The sequence below is a fragment of the Schistocerca serialis genome, chromosome 11 (assembly GCF_023864345.2).
Source record: "Schistocerca serialis cubense isolate TAMUIC-IGC-003099 chromosome 11, iqSchSeri2.2, whole genome shotgun sequence".
NCBI lineage: Eukaryota > Metazoa > Arthropoda > Insecta > Orthoptera > Acrididae > Schistocerca > Schistocerca serialis.
The window spans coordinates 37,286,069-37,305,733 of record NC_064648.1 but is presented as its reverse complement, the minus strand read 5'-3'; the positions used below and the strand labels follow the sequence as shown (position 1 = coordinate 37,305,733).

Genomic DNA, 19,665 nt, shown 5'->3' with positions numbered 1-19,665 from the left:
ATTTTTGGAGTGTGCGGAAAGGCAGCCGTATAGTTAGTAATTACGGTTTGTGCGACGAGCACAGCGAGTCTTATTGTGTCGTGAATAAAAAATAGTGAGAAGTATCTAAGTTTTACAAGAATTACTTAAAGCGACGTAGCACTGTATTCCTCGATTTCCACCGTCTTCGTGAAGTGAACCGATGCCGACTCGGGGAAGATACACACAGGCGACACAGAGAAGAACACCGGTGGCGACTAATGAATTAATATTGTGGCAGAAGGACTAATTCTACGTCTAAGGTGAGAACTCTGATTAAATCTACAATGACGTAGAATTCAAAATGTAATTAATCGGAATGGTAAATTATATTACAGGCAAATTTTACGCTGCACTGAATTTGTCCGCATTCAAGCCGGTCAATAGAGTCCGTAAAAAAAAGCCTTTCAAAAATTCAGTTCCACGTCCATAATTTTTCCTCTTTTCAAAATATCAATTAATTTATTTTTTTTTTATTTATTTCGCCACAATCTTTATTTATACCATGGCAGCTGTGGCTTCCCAGTCAGTTCTACACACATCTAGTTTGTTCCAGTATGAGTTGTAAATCAAGTTTGTACTCGTCAGCATACAGTAATAGGTAATCAGTCATATAATTTGTGATGCATCTGAGAGTAAAGTGAAATCTACACAAAATTGTATGTGTAAATGATGCTACTAGAAACAATAAAAAAAGATTGAGTGCAACTAGTTCTCGCATTATTAATTAACGTATACAATCCTCGGATCTAATCGATCTACACTTGAAGTTAAGCATATTAAAATCAATTAATTTCTGCATACTATCCCACAAATTTCAGTTTGTTGGTGGTATTGACTGGCTTGTTGGCCCACACACAAGTCTAAAACATAATTTTTGCTTGCACGAAACAATGATTTTTATTAAGTACGACAATCAGATAGTAATGTGACAATACAGTAAATAAAAAGACAAGCAAAGCACTCACTATGTCTCCTTCAGAAGCCAGGGGGTCCCTCGAGGCCTCGTCATCGGCAGGTAAACACGTCGGAACCTGTGAAGTGGAGAAACGTGTCAGCGAAGTAGCTCTCTGCTGACAAAGCGACTGAGAATGTCTCGAACAGCTGGTCCTCCGCAGCTTACAATGAGAAATTGCCTTTCTGGTTCACTAGCTAATATTTTCCTACACAGTACTGGGAACAGTTTTTAGATCCATCTTTCATAGACTAACAAAGTTTATTACTATCACATATATGTAGAAAGCATGCTAATTTTATTTCATGGAACAGAAACAAAAACACACTGCAAATACTTGAATAAAAACATCACATTTAGAATTGAGCACAAACTACAAAACAAATAAACTTTCTAGATCAGAAAAAGACTAAAAATGGACCAATAGACTAATTAAATATCTCCCAGAAGAAGACGGCCACAGACTGCATAATTCACCGTAGTTCTTGCCATCCAAAAACACATAAGAAAGCCGTTTTTCAGACTTGCATAAAATGATGATAAAATATTTGCTTAGTAAATAAAATATTACACATGAACTAAAAACAGTGGGGCGGGGGAGAAATAATGATTGTACTCCCACCTTAATCGACAAAATTTATACTAAAAAGTTGTGCATCAATAAAAAGGAAATAAGTTAGCATTAGCAAGCAAAACCACATTATAACCACAAAACTCAGTTCACTATAATACTATAATGATAGCAGGAGAAACAGAACTTCTTCTTCAGATAAATATATAGGATTATCATACAATGTCAAATAGGGGTTAAGAAGGAGTTGGTTTAATAATGAATAAGAAAACAGGAACGTGGGTGTCATAAGCAAGAGACACACACAGCCCACACCACCACAGTAGTACAAGTTTATATGCCAATAGCTTTGCAGATGATGATGATATTGAAGAAATGCATGATGACATAAAAGAATTCAGATAGTCAAGAGAGACAAAAATCTAATTGTGGTGGGAAACGGGGACTCAGTAGCTGGAAAAGGAAGAGAAGGAAAGGTAGTAGGTGAATATGGACCAGGGAATAGGAATGAAAGAAGAAGCCACCTGGCTATATTTTGTACACGGGGTAATTTAATCATTGCAATTTAAGAACCATCAAAGAAGGTTGAATACATGGAAGAGACCTGGAAACACTGGAAGGTTTCAGTCTGACTCAGATGTGGGCTCTGACCACAATTTAGTGGTTATGAACTGTAGTTTAAAACTAAAGAAATTGCTGAAAGATAGGAAATTAATTAGATGGAACCTGGATAAGCTGAAATGACCAGAGGCGGCTGAGTGTTTCAGAGAGAGCATTACGAATGACTGACTAGAACAGAGCAAAGAGAAGATGAATGGGTAGCTCTGAGAGATGGAATAGTGAAGGCAGCGGAGGACCAAATAGGTAAAAAGTCAAGGCCTAATAGAAACCCTTGGATAACACAGGAGATATTGAATTTAACTGATGAAAGGAGAAAATAAAGAAATGTAGCATATGAAGCAGGCAAAAGGGAATACAAATATCTAAAAACTGAGATTGACAAGAAGTGTTAATGGTTAAGCGAGAATGGCTAGAGGACAAAAATGGCTCTGTGCACTATGGGACTTAAACATCTGAGGTCATCAGTCCCCTAGAACTCAGAACTACTTAAACCTAACTAACCTAAGGACATCACACACATCCATGCCCGAGGCAGGATTCGAACCTGCGACCATAACAGTTGCGCAGTTCCAGACTGAGGCGCCTAGAACTGCTCGGCCACACAGGCCGGTGCTAAGAGGGCAAATGAAAGTAATTAGAAGCATATATCACTAGTGGAAAAATAGATACTGGCTACAGGAAAATTAAAGAAGCCCTTAGAGAAGAGAGAACTAGCTGTATGAATATCAAGAGCTCAGATGGAAAACCAGTCCGAAGCAAAGACGAAAAAGTTGAAAGGTGGAAGAAGCATATAGAAGGTATATGCAAGGGAGATGAACTTGAAGGCAATATTATGGAAATGGAAGAGGACATAGATGAAGACGAGATGGGAGATATGATACTGCAATAAGAATTTGACAGAGCACTGAAATACTTAAAGCCCAAACAAGGGCGCAGGAGCAGATGACATTCCATCAAAGCTACTGATAGTCTTGGGGGAGCCTGCCATGACAAAATTCTTCCATCTGATATGCAAGATGTACAAGACAAGTGAAATACCCTCAGACTTGAAGAAGAATGTAATAATTACAATTCCAAAGAACACAGGTGCTGTCAGGTGTAAATATTATCAAACAATCAGTTTAATAAGCAAAGTACTAACATGAATTCTTTACAGAAGGAGAATGGAAAACCTGGTAGAAGCCAGCCTTGGGGAACATCGGTTTTGATTCCAGAGAAATGCTGGAAATGCAAGGTAATATAGATCCTATGACTTATTTTAGAAGATACGTTAAGAAAAGTTTATACATTTATAGCATTTGTAGACTTACAGAAAGCTTTTGACAATGTTGACTGGAATACTCTCTTCTGGAGTTTGTAGCTATTCTCTGACATTATTTGATCCATACACTGAGCAAGCAGCAAAGGAAATCGAAGAAAAATTTAGAGTAGGAATTAAAGTCCAAGGAGAAGAAATAAAAACTTTGAGGTTTTCCAATGACATTGTAATTATGTCAGAGACAGTAAAGGACTAGAAAGAGCAGTTGCATGCAATGGGCAGTGTATTGAAAGGAAGATATAAGATGAACACCAGCAAAAGCAAGACTGGGATAACAGGAGGTAGTTGAATTAAATCAGGTACTGCTGATGGAATTAAATTAGGAAATGAGGCACTTAAAAAGGTAGATGAGCTTTTCTATTTGAACAGCAAAATAACTGATGAAACAGCGAAATAACTGAAGATGGTCAAAGCAGGGATGAAATAAAACAGACTGGCAATGTCAGGAAAAGTGTTTCTTAAACAAGAGGAACTTGTTAACATTGAATATAGATTTGGGAATCAGGAAGTCAATTCTGGGAGTATCCGCATGGAGAGTAGCCTTGTATGGAAGTGAAACATGTACCATAAACAATTTAGACAAGAAGAGAGTACAAGTTTTCTTAATGTGGTGCTACAGAAGAATGCTGAAGATTAGACAAGTAGATCACGTAATTAATGAGGTGGTACTGAACAGAATTAGTGAAAAAAGAAATTTGTAGCACAACCCGACTAGTGGAAGGGATCGGTTAATGGGACACATTCCAAGACATCAAGGGATCCTCAGTTTAGAACTGGGGGGGGGGGGGGGGGGGGAGGGGGGGGTAAAAACCCTAGGGGTGGGGGTGGGGGGGTAAAAACCTTAGAGGGAGACCAAGAGATGAATACAATAGGCCGATTCACAAGGATGCAACTTACCATAGTTACCCAAATCTAAGCTACATTCTAAGCTCCACCTGAAAAATGAGACTCAAAATTCAAGGAGGGAAAAAGTTTTCAGCTGCACTTCAAAATCAAAACAAAGTTGGTTCATTATAACATGTGATACAAAATAGATGGAACGGATGAAGATACAGCTACAGTAGTTGGGTTCGATTCGTAAGCTTAATAGCTTAGCTTCAGCAAAATTATTTTGTAGATTAATTTACTCTTTAAAACATTTAAAATATCGTAACTTGTCTGCACAGAATTTATAGTCATAGATGATCTAAAAATCAGTTTACGAAAGTCAGTTGCCGTGCTTAATTTCTGGCTATATAACTATTCAGAATAAGATGCACTAAGCGGCAGCAGAACACACATAAAAGACTATTGTGATTGGCAAACTTTCGGAGTCAGTGGCTCCTTCTTCAGGCGGAAGGGTTGAAGGACAAGGAAGAAGGGTGAAGGAAAAGAACTGGAAAGATCTAGGGAAAAGTGGTAGAGTTTGGGTACTCAGCCAGCACCAAGAATCAGGGGGGCTTTCCCAAAATCGACCCCTTTTCCTAGACCTCTACAGTTCTTTTCCTTCACCCTTCTTCATTCTCCTTCAGCCCTTCTGCCTGAAGAAGGGGCCACTTGCTCCAATAGCTTGCCAATCACAACAGTCTTTCACCTGTGCGTTCTGCCACTGCTTTTTGAGTAGATTTTTTACCTATTCAACTAAATAATTTTATCAATAATGATTTTTTTCATTGTTATATGCAGAATAATATGAATGTAAACATTACATGATATGTATGTGTGTCAGCATTTACGATTGTCTCACTCAATTTTATTATAGGGACAGGATTTAAATGAGGTAACAGCTAACACGCAAGAATATATGTAGTAATGTTTACATTCGTATTATTCTTATGACAACAGGGTGTATATGCGAACAAGGGAAAAGAATTCCCGGATTTTCCCAGATCTCCTGCTTAAAAATACGCTTTCTCATGGGTGAAAATACACTTTTTCCGTGTTAAGAGACAGTATACTTTCTGTCACTACTCTAAAACTTATCAATCCTTTGAATGGATATGGTTTTATACAGCAACATAGAATTTCCCAGCACTTTAGAAAACGAAACACAGGGGGGAAAACACGTTTTGGAAAGATCTTTGACGTGCAGTAACATGTACGCTGCACATTTTGGTATTACGAAAGCATAAATTCAAATTCCAACAACAGGAAAAGTTAATGGTTTAAGTTAATATACATAGTGTTGCTACAAGAAAAGCTTTCGCATATAATATTTGTCTCGAAGACTAATAAGCTACAAGATAAGCTAAGCTTTCACATTTAATGTTGATCTGTTTAGTGCATGTCACACTTTAAGATGCATCACACAAATACGCCAGTAAAATTTTTAATAGAGACATAAATCTCTGATATTCTGGGCTCAAAATTCTTCTAAATGGCTCATCATCAAAGCATTCATTTTCAAATGAGAACAAACACTCTGTGATCACAGAAATTCATCGTGCATTCTCGCACATAGTTCATCTTGCGTAAAAGGAAATTTAATTCTAAAACAACATTTTTCGAACCAAAATTCGCAATATTTTCCCGCAACCTGTTAGAAATAGGTTCATTTCAGCAGTTGCCAGAGAGCGCCAGATAATAGGCGTCCCTGCGCTTCCGCAGCTACGGTGACGTAGGAAGCCCGTATGTATGTGTGAAACATTAGAAGAGCTTACTTACATTATGTCATAAAAGAAACAAGACATCAGAGCGTCGGAATTTCGTGAACCATACTAAAACGCATAGTTCGCCTTGAAGTGCACATTCGTATGTCCGGATTCCCAATGACGTAAGCCTCGACCTGATATTAAGCTTTTCAGTCTGGTTTCCAGGACGTAAATTTTCTTGGAGTACCAGTACTGTATTATCTTACGTTTGGTTCTTTATTATGGCTTAATGCCGTAAGTGCTAGAAGATGAAAACGTGCACTTTAAATGCAGTGAACAGTTGAAACTAGCCAATAGTGTGGAATTAAACATTTCGTTTCAAATAAATTTACTGCCTCTGCAGGAAAGCTTAATAAAAGAAAAGTTCCTTTAGCAAACCGACAAAAATAACTTTATTGTTCTGCAAGGTGATTAATACTTGACTGTCAGAAAGGTGGAAATAAAATCAAATCTGAAACTAGTAACATAGTAATTATGTGAATGCATTTTAATTCACTTGATAGCTTCCAGCCACAGAAATCCGTCTCGTTTTCATTTGGCGTGAGAGCAGTAAACGAAGAGGAAACAGAGAAATCACTAAATGTAAACACGGGTCATCTGGAAACTACCCCCCCCCCCCCCCCATCCCCCTCCGCACTATAACTCAGACTGCTCTGCACTCTATGCATAATGCATAAGAATGTCAAAATTTATATTCATTTTGTAGTGCACATCTTTCTGAAGAGTCTGACACATAAAACGTATATCTTCGAGGAAATGTAAGACATGTTATTTGATCTTAAGTGTGCCGAAGTGCCTCTTCAAACAATATTCTTATACCACATGTCACTGTATTTTGCTCTGTGGAACTCAAACGTGTATATTTTGTAATGGATGCCATCAAACTATATTCAGGACAGTGGAAATTAAAATGGCCTGTAGTGCCTCTCCTGCTCCCAGTCGGCCAGTTTGACATCCTGCCCCTCTTAAACATAAAAAAAAAAAATAAAAAACAAAAATTCGCAATTAATACTGGATGTGATTATATGTCACCGGGAGAACAAGAACTCTTCAAAAAATATGGACTCTCTATTGCCTATTGGCTATTGGCTATTGGCTAATAACTTGCTCTTCTGTGTGACATGAAATTAAATACAGGACACCTAAAACCAGTAAAGACAAGAGACAGGAAAGACAGTACACATTTCTTCAATCTTTAGGTCCTAGCGATTTTTCTCTCTGTCTTGCTACAGCTTTACATGGCGTGCTTTCCTTTCTGCGAAAGAACTATTACCTCATTTGAGTTCACCAAATGTTTTGCTACACGAAAAATCAAAATGTCGTCGTCCAACACCGAAAAAGCTGTTAATAGAAATAGTACTTAAGACTGCTGTGGTTTCCCGATCTGATTACATATATGTTGCCCCTGTTGCTGGATGAACCAAAATAGGCCTTTCTAATATTGCAGCAATTGTAACACACACCAAATAAGTGAGACTGTTTTGGCAATAACGATCATTTTTGTAGTACGACAGAATATAATTCACGAAGTACCAGTACGAAATACCTGTTTGGCCATCTACAATCAAAAAGCTTTATGTTAGGAAATAGTTTCACATTTCATTCATACACTACAGTTTCTCATGCACGAGACTGAAAAGTAGTAGAAAGAAACTTCTGTATAAATTTGGAATCATATTCTTCCGTAATTTGTGTGATGTCCCCATTTCTTCTCCTTCCTCATTCTAACAAACAATCTCGTCATCGGTAATTCTGTAACTATTCCTACCACTGTCAAAACTCATTCTCCGGTAAACTTTACTAACCCTGCCACAATCACCAGTTTAGTTATCCAGTGACTATTCTCCAGTTAGGCATTAATACGTGTTCATACAATGCGTTTTCTGCGCTACTCCGAGAATGGAACTTAAGCGGCAGCTAGCAAGGGACTACAACTGGTCCTGACTAGTGTAGCGATCTGGCCAAAAATTTTCTGTCAAATTTCAGTTTCTTGGATACACCGAGAAGAAATACGTAATCTTTCTTACCTGTTATACCTGTCAGTCTTCTATTTCCACTCTGGTGGTCTGAATCTATGGATTTCGCTAGTAATTATAACAACGCCGAACATCTGCAAACCGAATCAACCACATAAACAAGCAGCAGTTGGCATTCACCAGTTCAGCTTTATTCTGCTCAGCTCGTATAGCCCCATCCCGTTTTGTCTGCAGGAAAGTTCATTTCTAGATGCGACGATGATTCCCCTGGCAGAGATATCACGTACACTATGCACGCATTCAAAAATCAACTTATAATTCATTCAGAAATCAACTTATAATGTGTTCAAAAATGTCCAAAAACCACCAGGGGTGCCTTTCAAAGTCATACGAATAATCAATAGACCGTCTTGCGCTGGAAGCTAGGTGCTTTGTGAAACAAAGTTTTTTTTTCCCCCCTCGAGAATATGAATTTGCCCCCTCCTCCCGAAATTACCACCCAGTTCAGATACTCCGGTTTGCCACCTCCCCTCCCCTCCCCACCCCACACACTAGGTCCGGGCCTGCTGTGCACGCGTGAATCTGGCAGCTTGGGCGCATCAGTAAAATCTTTCTGGGTACCCCATATGGCTGGTTGCTGCTACTGCTGCTTACACGGCCAACAGCCACACTTCTGTAGCCAGAAGCGGGAGAAGGTATTACTAATACGCGACTCAACTGCGCGTGTGCGTGAGCCCGCTCAGAACTGGCTAATTGATCTAATGTAAACAGTTGTGACGCCACACTCGTCGGAGGCAATTTGTTGTTACAAAGCACTGCATAGTTTTCCTAAAGCCTTTGACACATTTTGCAGTTGGCAGACGCTTGTACGAGCACTGTGTTATTTTATTTCCTTTGCAATTTAAGTTTTATTTTCATTTTTTTCTCTCTAAAAAATTCCCGGGGTTTTCCCAGTTTTCTCCCAGGTGAAAAATTCCCAGGTTTTTCCCGGATCTCCCGGCTGTCCCAGGTCGTATACACCCTGGACAAAGAGAGTATGCGATTCACGATTCATAGGAACCGTCTACTGTCACCGGTAGGAAAACAATGACGATGTACTGACAAAGTGATGGCCATATTGACTTACGTTCTGAACACGAGTTTGCCAATCGGCTTTTCGTAGCAGATTCGTAGTGAAGTGGCAGCGCTGGAGAAACAGCAGCACCATGAAGCCGACCTCTGCTGATGCCTTAAGTGCCTGCAGCACGGTTAGCATTTTTTCTGCATAAGAAATAATTTCCTCCTGGAATTTGGCACTGTAATGAAAGCTTTTCATTATGGTTCACTACACAAGCACTTCATAATATGTGCAATGAAAATGAGCCACAGCTTACCAACTTGTGCAAGAATCCTAAAGCCTTAGGCACTGTTGGTATTTACGTAGGGGAATTTATTTTTGCTGCTACGAATATTTGAAAGGCTGCTTCATTCGAAGATGAGCAATACTGAATTTCTATTTTCTCCGTAGATGGACATATTACAATTCGGTGGCCTAAACTCAGAAAAAAGTACCTTTACTTTCTAACTATTTTATGTATTTTTACTAGCACACAAGATTTGATGCCAGTATTTATCTCCACTCTTGAAAATCGTTCCTGTCTAGCACTGCTTTTTTCTGATGGCAAAAGTTAGTCGAGACAGTTCCCAATGCCATTTTTCAGAACTTCCATTTGCTTTGCATTTCATTCTAAGCCACTGACGGTTGTTTGGATCCTGAAAACCAGAAAAAAAGCACTGCTCGGATTCGGGAGTATACATTATTAAGAAATGAAGAAGTTTGCACAGGATAGAGTAGAATGGAGAGGTGCATCAAACAAGTCTTTGGACTGGAAACAGCAACAACAACAGCATACTTGTACAAACAATTTCCAAAAGTGGTTAACCTACTAGAGATGGAAAGCCTTGTGCCAATGTGGAGCAACAAAATCTCCTGGGCCTGTGCTACATTCCTCTGTACCATCAAACAGCTGGGAGCTGACAAGCTGCAGCAGTCAGCAACACATCACCCTTCCACTGGGACGATATTGCAGCAAAAGTGCAGCGACCCACCTCAGTAAAAGGATGGCGCCGACAAACCGGAGGTTACAATTTTTCTGGAACCAAAACCGATTTCATCTGATAATGTCAGGGATATCTTGGGAAAATTCCAAAAGACGTGCTTTATTCTGGAAGACTCTGCAAGGATTTCGACTGTTTGTGGACCTCGGGTCCTTTCGTCACAGTCTGCCTCTTCTCGTCCTCTGCCTTCCGATACACTAATGTGAGTGCAATATCAGTCTCAGAATTCCTCCCATACTTCGTTGCTCATTAAAAAGAAGATTTTTCTCATTTTCTTTGATAAATGTACATATATACTGGAAAGCTCAGTGTTTTTTATAATCACTGATTTTCGAGGCTTTGTTTTCCTGTCACTTCACGAGTGCTACGAAAGTGTCAAGTTTCGAGTGAATACCGCCCACAAAATTATAAGAGAGTGTTTTGAAACATGGCCCATCACTGTTATCAAAGCTATAACTATTAATAATTCCAATATATGTTCCTGTAAGGATTTCAGACAGCATTTTTGTGATCTATAGCAAATTACACACTATGGTGAACATTTGAGACACATTTATACTGCTGCCACGATGGCATTAATTCAAGTACTTGACACTAATGGGCACTATAGCCCCTCAAGTTATCTTACAGTGTGTAGCAGAGGATACTTCTGAGAACCGCAATCACATCTCAGTTTTCGTATTTCATTTGGGGATGGTGCATGGGAACAGTGACTCTTAGTAATACTCCAAATGAGTTCAAATTTCTGTGATTTCACTCTCGTGGACATTTCATATTATTAGCAGGAAATACTATCTTTCTTTCCACTTCTTAGACAGACACTCTTCGCATCTGATAGGTACGTATCTTCATCATGCTCAATGCCTCTCTTGTAGCATCTGCAAAATAAGGCATCAACCCTTTTGTGTAAGTCAATACAGTTACAAATGTTCCTAAGGACAAGACATGCTGAACTGAACTTCTCGATTAGTTTATCCCTGCACCGACTCCATTTTAACTGTTATTCAACAGCAACCATAGGAGTTTTACATAGGGTGTTTCATTTGCTGTATGACAATTAATATATACTTCTGCTGTCGGGTCTTTATTGCTTGTCTGAAACTATTCAGTTCTCAGCTCAAGACAAGAACATGTAGAGGAACTATAGCTCAAGTTTAATGAGGTAGCTGACAATGCACTGGATGCAAGACCAGTCCCATACATCCTCCCACCACCACCTACACCAGTCCGGTCACTAACGTCACGTATCCCATCAAAGGCAGGGCTACCTGTGAAACCAGTCATGTGATTTACAAGCTAAGCTGCAATCACTGTGCCGCATTCTACGTAGGCATGACAACCGACGAGCTGTCTGTCCACATCAACGGCCACCGACAAACTGTAGCCGAAAAACAAGTGGACCACCCTGTTGCTGAATACACTGCCAAACACGATATCCCTCATCTCAATGACTGCTTCACAGCTTGTGCCATACGGACCCTTCCCACCAACACCAGCTTTCCTGAATTGCGCAGGTGGGAACTTTCCCTGCAATACATCCTACGTTCCCGTAACCCTCCCGGCCTCAACTTTCGTTACTCACTGTCCTCACCCATCCAGCCCCCTCCCTGTTCCCATTCCAGCACTACACAGCCCTCATTCCACCACCACACCCACTCTTTTAATTTATTTTTATTTCTCTCCTTTCTGCTACTTACCCCTTCCCCCCTCTGCACCTTCTCTCCTGCCCTCCGTCTAAACTGCAACACTTCACTGTCCACCACCCCCGCCATACTCTGTCCCTCCCCCTCTGCGCCCCAGCCTCCTCCTTACCCACACCCAGTCGCCACTCCCATCACGTACTGGTGCTCTGGTGCTGCAGCTCGCAGTGTGGTTTCAGGTGCCTGAGACTACAGTCATGTGTGTGCGAGTTGCATTTGCATGAGAGAGAGAGAGAGAGAGAGAGAGAGAGAGAGAGAGAGAGAGAGAGAGTCACTTATTGTTGACAAAGGCCTTAATGGCTGAAAGCTTTATTTGTGACAGGTCTATTTGTTGTTCCTATTACGACTCACCATCTCCTATGTATGGTGAGTAGCAACTTTCCTTTTCGTAATGTTGTTACTATCCATCCTGGATTTTCCATTGTTTAACTGTTCAGTATATTTTAATATCAATATTTGACCACTGTAGTCAGATAAACTACCCTTTACTGATTTTGCAACTAAATCACTGCAGGTTGTCGGCTCAAAAACAAGTTGTTAACAGCTGTCACACTATGTCCTTCGGTCCTAGTAGGACATTTTACCAGATCTTTGGACCGACGTATGTAATGTTTCACAGCTACGAGTTTAGTTTTTATACCCATCGAGCAGTTCTCCAATGTGAGCCTCTGTTATCTGTTACATACGTAAAGCTTGAGCTAGTCGAGATGGATGCTTTAAGATTTCATTTTTCAGAATTTTATGGTTCACTACTAAAAATCTTGGGGTGATTATGAAAAACTGCAAACTTTATTTTTGGCTCTAAAAATCACTGCAGCAATTAAAAACTGTTATGAACTCAAATAACAATCTTTCATTTACATTTAAGAGATTCTCTACAAAAACCACCGTACGACAATCTAAAGACACTACCGCTCCACATCACATAGGTCAAGACAAACGCCAGTGGACAGCCTTAAATGGAGCACTACTGAGCACCTCTCACCCATTCCACCTCCGGAGCCAGGCCGAGAATCACCTCCTGTTCAGCCCCTCCTGCTGGAGTATCTGGCAGCCTCTGGTCAACCCCATCCTCGTGCACCTGCCATTAAGAAAAATCACTGTATTACACAAAATCACTTCAAAGACAGCCAATGAGATATACATATCAGTGTAATAACACACACACACACACACACACACACACACACACACACACACACACACACACACTGGTCTGAAAAAAAGTTTCTTTAATGATGGGACAATTCTCTGTACACAGGTATGAGGGGTGTATTCAAAAGGACACCACTTGCACACACTAATATCCCACCAATGCAGAGATAAATCTTCAGTTTAGTGACCAACAATATCAACAAATTTGGCAAGGTCAGGTCATAAAATATGCAAACAGGGTAACATTTGTTGTTTAGCTCCACCAGGACTTCAAAACAAATAAAGAAGGGCAGGAAAAAAAGATTCAACAGGAAAACCGTGACTTCTGACAAACAGCAAAGAAATTATATCAGACTCGATAACAGCGTGCCTCGTGGAATCGTACAGAAAGAGCCGACTGCACACACGGGCATCACCTGTGTCTAGAGGGTTAACGTCTCCATTAGACAGAGCACGAGGAAATCAGCTGCTTCCTTCTCAAAGGAACCATCTCTTCCCTTCTCCTTATCCAGCCTGGCAAAACTACACAAAACCGGTAGTGCGTGGTCTGCTGGAGGATCTCCCAACAGTGAGTTCATTGCTCCACCAGGACATTCATTACTATATGAGGTTATCACCGAGTCCAACACAGTCGTGGTTTATTTCATGGATTTTACAACATATACTGAGCTCATACACAATTGGGTATTGCGGTGTTTCCGTTTCTCCCGTGTGTGTAGCAACTCGACTGCAATGCCACGAGTAGGAAACACTGCGTGGCCAATATGTCAGTGTGATTTACCGGTCTGCCTGAAATACGGTCACCTTTTCGTTTTATTCTCGTCGTACGGCTACTCCGTAGCATACTGCGCACAAACTTGCACTTCGAGAATTCGTGTCGAGGGTGATGCTGTGAGAAAGTGTCTCACTATTGTGAGCTACCAAATGACAAATACATCTTCAACAGTAATCTTCTGTATCTGTTCAACTATTTACATCAACTGCGAAGACAGATCCAATTACCAATAACTTTTAACTTTTCAAATACATCATTCAAAATGTCTGACCACACCGAACTCAACTTAAGACCCAAGACTTACACTCTTCATTTATCATGATCATTTACATTATAGTATCTCTGTTTCCTCTAGTGTGTTCACGATACCCTCAAGGCACGTCGCCGAGGCACAAATGTCCACGTCCAGCGAGTGCTATTGCACCCACGACACTGTGCCTTGCTTCTGCTGTGTTGTGTCGTTGCATATGGACAATCTCCACACATCATACATCAGGGCATACACAGTATTTTCTTTTTTTTCCCTTCTTTTCTCCCCCCCCCCCCTCCCCCCCCCCCCTCCCCACACACAAAATGTTTTGGGAAGACACGACCATCTTTCATGAGCACGAACATTTTCAGTGGAACATATGTCATTCACCCCATGTTGCACTACAGCATCTCAAATAAACTGACAGCCTCCGTTCAAAGCAGCAAGGATTCCAAAAACATCAAAGCGGCAAGGATTCCAAAAACATGTTATACAAGGGGGGTTGAAAAGTTCTCAGAGTGGAATTAGAAAAAAGCTACCTACATCAATGAAACTTTTTTTTATTTTTCAATGTATTCTCCTTGTAGACTAATGCACTCAGTCCGTCGATGTTCCAGTGCCTCGATCCCATCTCGAAAATGAATTTCCTCCAGGCCTATAAAATAGTTGCGAACTCCTGCTATCAATTCTTCGTTTGAACTGAATCTTCATCCACCGAGAAAAATTTTCCGTTTTGGGAAGAGATGGAAGTCTGACTGAGGCATATCAGGTGAATAATGTGGGTGTGACAACAATTCGTACCTCAAAGCGTATAATTCTGCCACGGTGACGGCACACGTGTGCAGGTGCAGCGGCAAGAGTTGCGACACCCATCTTGCAGATAATTTTTTCATTTCTAATTCTTCAGTTAAAATGTGATATACCCTTTCAGATGACATCTGGCAAGTGTGAGCCATTTCACGCACTTTCAATCGACGATCCTCCGTGACCATCTTGTGCACTTTTGCAATTATCTCTGGAGTAGTGACACATCTCATCCGACCACTGCGTGGATTACCGACCAAATTTAAATTCATTTGTTCACTTAGCAACAGCTGTAGATGAAGGAACAGAGCCCCTCAGTGTATTCTGGAAATCGGCACAAATGTCCTTTGCGTTCATATCTTTCTTTACGAAGTTCTTGATCACTGCTCGAATCTCAATTTTTTCCATCTTCACAAATCACTACGCGGAAACAACTACAGAGCCACGTGACTGCCACAGCTCTCTTCCGAGAGCACTGACGTGGCACGTTTACAGGCAACAGTCCAATGACACGTGAACAACTCGTTGCGCTAGCGCTGACCTCTCGTGGTGACTCGGAGAACATTTCAGACCACCTTTGTACAAAAGCCGACTTGGCCTTTTCTCACGTAACATCTAGAAAGCTACGAATTGCAGCAATCGGGTGGTTGTGGTGTTTCTTAGGTTCACAAATTGTTCGACTCAGTACGACAGCAATACTGTTATTACAGCAATATTTAATAACAAGAGTAAGATGACGGATTATTAAAGATCACCCATCAGTGGTTTCTCAGCAGGGAGGACGCAACACGTTACGAATTTCTTTTAATTCTGCCAACGATCACAAAACTTTTGGTCCTTAGACCACCAGTTTCGGTCAGCAGTGACCATCTTCAGATCTGTTTTATAACGTGTCCTAAAATAATAAAGCCGTACTAGCACTGTCACGAATATACACAAAGTCAGCATAGCATCGTCACACATACGACAGTTTGGGCAGCGTCACGCTGTCTCTATCGCTACTGGTCACGAGTCTGTTTCTACTAGTTGTCGGCGTTCCTACCGCACGGCGGCCCAGCGGCTCTGCCGACGTGCAAAGATTGGAACTTTAGCACAGACCGGCCTCACCGCATGTTACGTGTTACGAAATAATTTCATACATCTGAAAATCAGATTTTGCTCTAAATAAATATTAATACAACTGAAGCAGATATCTCTAAATTATTTATCATGTCTCTCAGTTTCAGATGTGCTAGATACCAAATCTTGTACTGTATGAAGTTAACTATGTCGTGTAAATGTAGTTTGCAACATTACTTTTGTGTTAAAAAGGAGGGGGGTCGGATTTGTGCAGTGCGGCACACATTAGCGATGACAGGTGGAGCTCGGTTATTCGCGTATCTGGAGTCTGGGCAGCAGACACAGAGCAAGTACGTGACCGAGCCAAGTCCTGTGGGGCCGGACACGTGCGGCTCGGTCCCCCTTCAGCAGCCGAGCCGTAACTGGTCAAATATTCAACCTTTCAACATCCTAATATTTATGATTTTTGTAAGATTTCAAAACAGTGCAGTGAGTGGCAACTTCCTTTAAGTGTACCAATATGTAAAATTATGTGCTTCACAAAACAAAAGGATATAAAATCCTCCAACAGTAATATCAGTGAGTTGCAATTTTAAACTCGGTCAACTCCTACGAATACCTGGGAGTAGCAGTTGGCAGGGATATGAAACAGAATAATCACATAGGCTCACAGTCATAGTTATAGGTAAAGCAGGAAGCAGACTTCAGTTCATTAGTGCAATAATAGGGAAATACTATCAGATTACAGGGCGTTCAAAAAAGTTGCTGTGCAGCTACACATTTGTTGGAAGTGACACCCACAAATCCGAACCCACTTAATTTGATTGGAAAACACTTTGTGCATATCTGATTGTTATCTGCTTCTCACATATGCAGTTATTTCAGATTTTAAGTCACAAAGCGAGTTTGGTGGAGTAAGGTATAGTAAGTGAGGAAGATACAGGTTTACTGAGGTGACAAGTTCCCCACAAATCTCTACCAGGACATACAAAGTGTTGCTTGCTGCGGGCACAGTAGCACCGTATTGTTGAAACTGTAAGTAATTGACTTAACCTTCCTTTTGCTGGCAATGAAATTGTGGATCTTTAAACAATAACATTCCCTCTTCACGGTTCCTTAAAAAAATAAAAGTCTAACAACGTACCGTCTGGATATTACTTCTCACACTCCAATTTTCTGATCACACAACATTGTTTAATGTACAGCAAGAGGATTCTCCGTTGACCGTAATCGCGTGTTGTGTGTGTTAAGTTGACCAGAAAGTTGGAGTCGGGCCTCGTCTGCATAAAAGGTGACATCGAGACTATCGACAGTATTCCTCTTAATAAAAGAAGTAAACTATTTGCAACAACCAATTAACTTTTCCTGATATTCATCTACCAGTTTTTGCACTGCTGTCACATTATACAGGGAAAATTTCAATGTTTGCCAAATCACTTTATGCACAGTGCCAAGTGCGGAAATCTTTTGTTTTTTTCTTTTTTTGTGCAATGATTTTGCTCAGATCTGCCACACGGCATTAGAAGTAGCTTACTTCTGTTCATTTTAGGTGCCCTTCCAGTTCATTCAGCACGTAACACTGAGTCCATCCCCCAAAATTTCTCAACAACAAACCACATTCTGAAGATGCGCAGATGTTTCCTGCAATTTTTCAGCAAATAATCCCTGCACTACATCTATTTACCTACCACCTAGTCAAAACACATGTTCAACAAGAAAAATACACTGATGTCCCAAATTAAAGCAACAAACCACTATTTCCCCATCCTGTGCCTAATTCTCACAATATAATAATACGAGTACAAACTGTCAACAGATGTCTGTACAATCGTCTTCGGCACAGAAAGTGGCATTTTGGTCAACGGAAGATCACGCCAACGATAACGTCGAGCCACATATCAAACTGAGTAGTGTTTACCAGCTAGTCCAACATCCACAATCGCTGTGCACACATTCACAATCGGTGCAGTATGGCAGAGAAAAGGTGCCTACCAGGCTCCGTGAGGTGGAAGACCATAAGAGGAATTGGAAGCAGGACAATTGCAAACTCGCACGGCCTGATGACTTCGTACGTATCGTTCTGTCATCTATTGGGCGTAGTGACAGTTTTAGAAATTGAAACTATCCCGGAGACCGGGGCAGGACCAACCACGTGGGACATCGGAAAGAGAGGACCGTTATTTGGCTGTAAGGTCACGAGAACTGCACGGCCTTAATACTGCACGACAACTGACACATGACCTCGCCGCATGTTGTATCGAGGCAAACAGTGTAGAGAAGGCTTTGACAGAGTGGCCTCTACTGTTGGAGACCTGCTGTGTGTGTGCATCTCTGATTCTTCTTCACACAAGGGAACATCTAGAGTGGAGCCATCAACATGTGATCCAGATAATCAAACAGTGGGCCAATGTTCTTTTCACAGATGAGTCCCAATTTGGTCTGGTGACAGATTCTCAATGGATTAGATTAGAGATTAGATTAGATTAGTACTTGTTCCATAGATCGTGACTACGACACTTCGTATTAATGTGGAACGTGTCAGGTTAATAGAAGGTGTCTATACAAGATATTACATTAGACAAAATATTAAATGACACTCAATATTTTTATTTATTTTTGTGGGGGTTGGGAAATTACCCACTTACTACATCCAAAAATTCATCTAATGAGTAGAAGGAGTTGCCATTAAGAAATTCTTTTAATTTCCTTTTAAGTGCTATATGGCTATCTGTCAGACTTTTGATGCTATTAAGTAAGTGACCAAAGACTTTTGTGATAGCATGATTTATGCCCTTCTGAGCCAAAGTTAGATTTAACCTTGAGTAGTGAAGATCATCCTTTCTCCTAGTGTTGTAGCCATGTACACTGCTATTACTTTTGAATTTGTTCGGATTGTTAATAACAAATTTCATACGTGAATATATATATTGTGAGGCTACAGTGAAGATCCCTAGCTTTTTAAATAAGTGTCTGCAGGATGATCTTGGATGAGCTCCAGCAATTATTCTGATTACACGGTTTTGTGCAGTGAACACTCTTTCACTCAATGATGAGTTACCCCAGAATATGATGCCATACGAAAGCAGAGAATGAAAATAGGCATGGTAAGCTAATTTACTCAGATGTATATCGTCAAAATTTGCAATGACCCTAATAGCATAAGCAGCTGAACTCAAACGTTTCAGCAGATCCTCAGTGTGTTTTTTCCAGTTCAACCCCTCATCAATGCATACACCTAGAAATTTTGAATATTCCACCTTAGCTACCGATTTCTGATCGATGTCTGTATTTATTAATGGGGTCATTCCATTTACTGTGTGGAACTGTATATACTGTGTTTTGTCAAAGTTTAATGAGAGCCCATTTGCAGAGAACCACTTAATGATTTTCTGAAAAACATCATTTACAATTTCACCAGTTAATTCTTGTCTGTTGGGTGTGATAGCTATACTTGTATCATCAGCAAAATGTACCAGCTTTGCATCTTCATGAATATAGAATGGCAAGTCATTAATATATATTAAGAACAGCAGAGGGCCAAAGATCGAACCTCGTAGCACACCATTCTTGACTGTTCCCCAGTTTGAGAAATAACCAGTTTTTTGCATATTATGTGAACTGTTTATTTCAACTTTCTTCAGTCTTCCAGTTAGGTATGATTTAAACCATTTGAGCACTGTTCCATTCATACCACAGTACTTGATCTTATCTACAAGTATTCCATGATTTACACAAA

The 19,665-nt window shown here is 40.5% G+C and overlaps 1 protein-coding gene across 4 annotated transcripts in view; it reads right to left on the bottom strand.

The window, feature by feature from the left end:
- Positions 1 to 19,665, bottom strand: part of LOC126426775 (zinc finger protein OZF-like) — a 162,700-nt gene that overhangs the window by 42,429 nt on the left and 100,606 nt on the right. For all 4 annotated transcript variants that reach the window (XM_050088767.1, XM_050088764.1, XM_050088765.1 and 1 more), the window contains exons 5-6: positions 12,872 to 12,967; positions 987 to 1,052 (exon numbers count right to left, since the gene is read on the bottom strand). In XM_050088767.1, coding sequence (XP_049944724.1) covers positions 987 to 1,052; positions 12,872 to 12,967 — 162 coding nt within the window. The remainder of the gene's footprint in view (positions 1 to 986; positions 1,053 to 12,871; positions 12,968 to 19,665) is intronic.